Source organism: Alexandromys fortis, unplaced genomic scaffold, assembly GCF_014885135.2.
Source record: "Alexandromys fortis isolate MF-2015 unplaced genomic scaffold, M_Fortis_MF-2015_v1.1 scaffold_23, whole genome shotgun sequence".
Classification (NCBI taxonomy): domain Eukaryota; kingdom Metazoa; phylum Chordata; class Mammalia; order Rodentia; family Cricetidae; genus Alexandromys; species Alexandromys fortis.
In genome coordinates, this window is record NW_026067907.1 from 15,712,856 (window position 1) to 15,718,741 (window position 5,886).

At 35.9% G+C, this 5,886-nt stretch overlaps 2 protein-coding genes across 2 annotated transcripts; one reads left to right on the plus strand and one right to left on the minus strand.

Moving 5' to 3' along the window:
• The first annotated feature begins 849 nt into the window (after positions 1 to 849).
• Positions 850 to 1,836, plus strand: LOC126497672 (olfactory receptor 1094). The gene has a single exon (XM_050135847.1). The coding sequence runs from the start codon at positions 850 to 852 to the stop codon at positions 1,834 to 1,836; it is 987 nt and encodes a 328-aa protein (XP_049991804.1).
• A 3,102-nt stretch (positions 1,837 to 4,938) lies between these two features.
• On the minus strand, positions 4,939 to 5,886 carry LOC126497748 (olfactory receptor 8H1-like). Its single transcript, XM_050135927.1, has one exon. The coding sequence runs from the start codon at positions 5,884 to 5,886 to the stop codon at positions 4,939 to 4,941; it is 948 nt and encodes a 315-aa protein (XP_049991884.1).

Consider the following 5,886-nt stretch of genomic DNA (forward strand, 5'->3'; position numbering starts at 1 on the left):
AGCTTCTACTAGGAGAACAGGCATGAGCCACCAAGTCTTCTCCAAAGATCCATTTGTTTTTCATATGCACACAGCATGACCATATACATTGAGATCTCTCATATTATTATTGTGTGAATAACTTAAAAATTAATAGTTTTAAAAATAAAGGAAAAGCCTAAAACAAAAAAATAGGTTTTTGGTAATGTTTATTTCAATAAAGAAAAGTAAAGAACTAAAATACATTTCAAATTTATTGTTGTTGCCTCTAGTTGTATATTTCATTTTCAAAACAGACTCATCTATGCCTAAATGAAATATTATGCTCATAATAGTAAATTGTGAATTAAAGAAATGAGGAATTGTTAAAATAAATAAAGGCAAACCTGAGTTTGAAATGTAAGACAAATTTATGTCATGTTCCATTATCTTATATTCACTAACTGATACCCACACTGTTTTCCTCATTTGAATTCAAATAATTTCATCTGCATATGGCTGATTTTATAATCAAAAATTGAGGAAAATGATTACATTGAACCTGTGTAGAATCTAGGAAGCATCCTGAGGTTTATAATTATGAATACAATGTAGTATAAAAGTTGGTAAGAAAAATTAATAGAGAAAAGTAGATATTTTCAAGATTAAATTGGATCATTCTGAATATAAAAAGCACAGCAAAATATGACAATAATTTTTCATTTTATTTTTAACAGAGTAATGAATCTACTTGCTCTCAACATCTCTATGTCTGCTACTGCCACAAAGGAGAAAAATTTTGTTATGAATTTCTGAAACATGAGTCCAGGGATGTGATAGCTGGACACAATTTCCAAAGGGCAATGGCTTTCTAACCTGTGACAGTCAGAAATGTCACGAAGTGCACTGCGGTACGATGTACAAAACATTCCCATGAAGAATGCTACAGACGTCACCATGTTTATTCTCTCAGGCTTCACAAATGATGCTCACCTGGAAGTCTTCTTATTTCTCTTGTTTCTTGCTGTCTACATTTTTACTCTTATAGGCAACCTGGGACTTGTTTTGCTAGTCATTGGAGATTCCAGGCTCCACAACCCCATGTATTATTTTTTAAGTGTTTTATCTTTCCTAGATGCCTGTTATTCCACAGTTGTCACCCCAAAGATGTTAGTCAATTTTCTTTCAAAAGATAAGTCCATTTCGTTTATTGGGTGTGTGACAGAGATGTTTCTCTTTGTTACTTTTGGAACCACGGAATGCTTCCTGTTGGCAGCAATGGCATATGACCGTTACGTTGCTATCTACAACCCACTTCTTTATGCAGTGAGCATGTCACCTAGAGTTTATTTACCTCTCATCTTAGCTTCTTATGCAGGTGGAATTATGCATGCTACTACACACACAGTGGCTACATTTAGCCTTTCTTTCTGTGCATCCAATGTAGTTAGACATGTCTTCTGTGATATTCCTCCATTGCTTGCTATTTCGTGTTCTTACACACATATAAACCAGCTTCTGCTTTTCTATTGTGTGGGTTCCATTGAGATCATTACCATTCTGATTGTCCTGGTATCTTATAGTTTCATACTCTTTGCAATTCTTAAGATGCGGTCTACTGAAGGGAGGAGAAAAATCTTCTCGACATGTGGATCTCATCTCACAGGAGTGTCCATTTATCATGGGACAATTCTTTTCATGTATGTGAGACCCAGTTCCAACTATGCCTTGGAACATGACATGATAGTGTCCACATTTTACACTATTGTGATTCCAATGTTGAATCCCATCATATACAGTCTGAGAAACAAAGATGTAAAAAATGCAATGAAAAGAATTTTGCAGAGAAATTCATTCATCAATAAAGTTCATTTTTAAAAGATAATAACCCTAAAAATATCACCTATTTTATGTCTATATTTTACAGAGAAAGAAATCTCCTGAGATTTTGTTAATAGTCTATATGTTCCGAAATGTTATATAGCTAACGTGTTAATAGTATCTCTCTTTCTGATTGTCAAAGATAGGAAAGAATACAATCACTTATATAGTTATGGATAAATTAAAACTCAGGAATATTAAAACACTATTGATACAAATGTTTTTGTCATTCATCTGTTTGATTTTTCTGCAACATTCATATCACCAGGGGTCATTCTTTGGAATTTTATCATATGGGTTATAATAATTGCTCTTTACATACTCTAAATTGAAAATGAAAGTTTCCTTCTTTCATAGCTTTAATGCAATTGCTATCTTCTAACATACTCAGAACAAATTAATCTAATCCCATAAGGAGTTTTAAGCAATATTCAACTTAATCCTCTACATATTTCTGGCTGCTGAGGCTATGACTTTGTGGATGAGGCTAGCCTCAAACTCACAGAGATCTGCCCACCTCTACCTCCTGGGTTCTTCATTTAAAAATGTCAGCCACCAAGGGTTTAATTGTATCAGCATAATTATCTTAGTTTCATATGGATTTATTCTTAGTTCATTAATTTTATGGAAGACTAGAAATTAAACTGTTGAATAATGAAAGATTCATGGATAGCATAGTGTTAAACAAATATAACTCTTTAAGCTCTTTCTCCACTTGACCATCACAATCTCTGCATCATTCAATCATTCTTTTGTCATTATTTCTCCTTCTTTATTATTATTATTTATTTATTTTTTATTAATAATTTCTGCCTCCTCCCCGCCTCTCATTTCCCTCTCCCTCCTCCTATTCCTTTCCCTCTCCCTCTCCAGTCCAAAGATCAGTCAGGGTTGGCTGCCCTGTGGGAAGTCCAAGGTCCTCCCCACTCCATCCAGGTCTAGGAAGGTGAACATCCAAACAGACTAGGCTCCCACAGAGCCAGTACATGCAGTAGGATCAAAACCCAGTGCCATTGTCCTTGGTTTCTCAGTCAGCCCTCATTGTCCACCACGATCAGGGAGTCCGGTTTGATCCCATGTTTTTCAGTCCCAGTCCAGCTGGCCTTGGTGAGCTCCCATTAGATCAGCCCCACCGTCTCAGTGAGTGGATGCACCCCTTGCGGTGCTGACTTCCTTGCTCATGTTCTCCCTCCTTCTGTTCCTCATTTGGACCTTGGGAGCTCAGTCCGGTGCTCCAATGTGGATCTCTGTCTCTATCTCCATCCATAGCCAACCATCCCATTTCCTCAAGCTCTCTAATTGCTGGTGACAGCTGTATGGCTGGGGCAGATTGTGGGTCCACTGGCAGGGAGACCAGAATGTAGCCCTATAGCTTGAACTGACTTTTTGGAACCCATTCTCTTTGGAGGGATGCCTTTCTATGCCGAGATTTTGTGGGGAGGGTCTTGATCCTGCATCAAAGCAATGTGCTAGACTTTGGTGACTTCCTATTGGTAGCCTTACCCAAGTTGAGGAGTGGATAGGGGGCTTTGAAGAGGACGGTGGTGGGAGCTGGAGGAGGGGAGGAAGTGTGAACTGAAATTGGGATGTAAAATGAGAAATGACAGTTTTTTGAAAGAAATGATTAATTAAAAAGGACTCCTAATGAGAGTCTGCTGTCCACCAAAAGATGACAAACACTAAGTAAACTCAACTATATTTTTAGAGGTATTTTTTATCATGGTGTTTAATCTGGGCATTTTTGTTTTTTACCTTACTGGTCTTTTCTTATGTATTGTGATCTCTGATTTTCTATATGAATCAATGCATGTGTCTCAGTGTTATCTATAATGCTACAGATACTGTTCACCAGTGTGGCAAACACAGGCACTAGAACTTTTGTAATTATAGAAACAAAAATACATGAAAGAAAGGTAAAACCACAAATTAAGTGAATGGAAAAGAAAAAGGCCATAAAACCTGATATGTTATATGACAGAGTCAGGATCAGAAATGACAAAACCAGTAAATGAGTAACCTACAAATGTTTGCAAATCACTACTTCTAATAACAAAATTAAGCTAATTGTAATGTAAAAAAGATTCTAGAAAGCACAGATAGCAGAAGATAAATAAATCATGTACTCCTTTCATAGTACTTATATACAATACAGCCAGTACATGGAATAGCTTCTGAAATGAGGGGCACAGCATACATATTAGGAGATTTTAAATGAAGAAAATATATGTCTTAATGTGTCATCTTTTTTGAATGTGAAACTGGAGGCTTACACAGCTGATACGTCTCCAACTACACTGACAAACAGTAACTGACTGAGAAGAAAATGCTTTTGAGCATCAGTAAATTACTTTTTCTCCTTTCTGAAGAGAAACTTCTAGTGCTTTCAAAATAGTCATGTTATAAATAATAGCACAATATACTTTTCTTATTACTTAACAATTACTTCAAATTATTATGCAAAACACAAATTTGGAAACTTTTCAATATATTATTTTTAAGGTAGTTACATGTTTGTGAATTAAATTATCTGAATGTAAATAACACACAAGTCATTATTCTTCAAGAAATCATTTTTATTAATAATAAAGAGTATTTTTATTAGTTCCTTAAGTACATTACTTCCATCAACTTATCACATGTTTTTTGAATTATTGCTTATCTTAAATTGCAAAAGAATTTGGATACTAAATTTCACTCCTTGTCAAGAATGAAGAGATAGAAAATTTCAAATTATACAATGAGTAATATTGGAAATTATAGTAATTGGCCAAGATATCTTTCCATTATAATGTTCTATATAATCTAAACATAATCTAAATGTTCTATACATATGAAATTTTAGTTCTAAGAATTTCAAACACATTTTCTTGAGTTGAAAATTATTATTTCTTAAAGAAAATGACATATATATTTAATATTTGTTCCATAAAATATACCCAGCGAAACTGAAATCTAAAAACACATTCCTGGGAAGTATCAACCTATGTTTGTATGAAAGACCCATAGAAATAGAAAGAGCAAAATTAACTGTAGTTGTCATAAGACAGTCACCAAGCTGACAGGAAGATGGAAGCAATGTGAATGACCACACTCTCTACATTACCTTAACTTCCTGGATCCTTGTCTCTTCTTCACTAATCTAACAACAGCACCTTTCACTTCTTTGTTCCTGAGACTATAGATGAGTGGGTTCAGCATGGGGATCAAAATGGTGTAAAACACAGAAGCTACTTGATCCTTTCCCAGGGAGTAGGACTTACTCGGTTTTAAGTAAGTAAAGACCAGAGTGCTGTAAAATACAGTGACTCCAAGGAGGTGAGAGGCACAGGTGGAGAAGGCCTTTTGCTTTCCTGAAGTGGAATTGATCTTCCAAATAGTAGAAAGAATTGACATATAGGATACAGATATTGTGATAAGGGAACCCAGAATGGTGGAACCTGCAAAAATGAAAATAATTATTTCAACACCACTTGTGTCACTGCAGGACAGAGATAAAAGTGGAGATGAGTCACAGTAAAAATGATGGATGACGTTGGACTTGCAGAAATGTAGTGTAATCATGGCAAACACAGTGACAGAGGAATCCACAGTTCCAATCATGTAGGATCCAGTGAGCAGGACAAGGCAGCATCGTGAAGACATAATGATAGGATAATGTAAAGGTTTGCAGATTGCTATGTAGCGGTCATAGGCCATTGAGCAAAGCAGAAGACATTCAGTAGCTGCCAAGAGGATGAAAATGTACAGTTGGGTGAAACAACCTATAAAGGAAATGCTCTTGTTTGAAGTCAGCAGGTTCTCTAAGGTTTTAGGTGTGATGACAGTCGAGTAACTGAGGTCAAGGAATGACAGATGGATGAGGAAGAAATACATTGGGGTGTGAAGCTGGCTATCAACACAAATGATCAGCATCATGCCTGTGTTCCCCAGCACAGTGACCATGTATATCAGGAAAAACAGCACAGAGAGTACCAGCTGGAGATCTTTGGAATCTGTCAGTCCCAAGAGGATGAAGTCAGGTTTATTTGTATGATTCCAGGTGTTCAT

What these genes read in the sequence shown, in the direction of transcription:
- LOC126497748 (XM_050135927.1), bottom strand. Translation starts at nt 5,886, where the DNA reads ATGAACACCTGGAATCATACAAATAAACCTGACTTCATCCTCTTGGGA.
- LOC126497672 (XM_050135847.1), top strand. Translation starts at nt 850, where the DNA reads ATGTCACGAAGTGCACTGCGGTACGATGTACAAAACATTCCCATGAAG.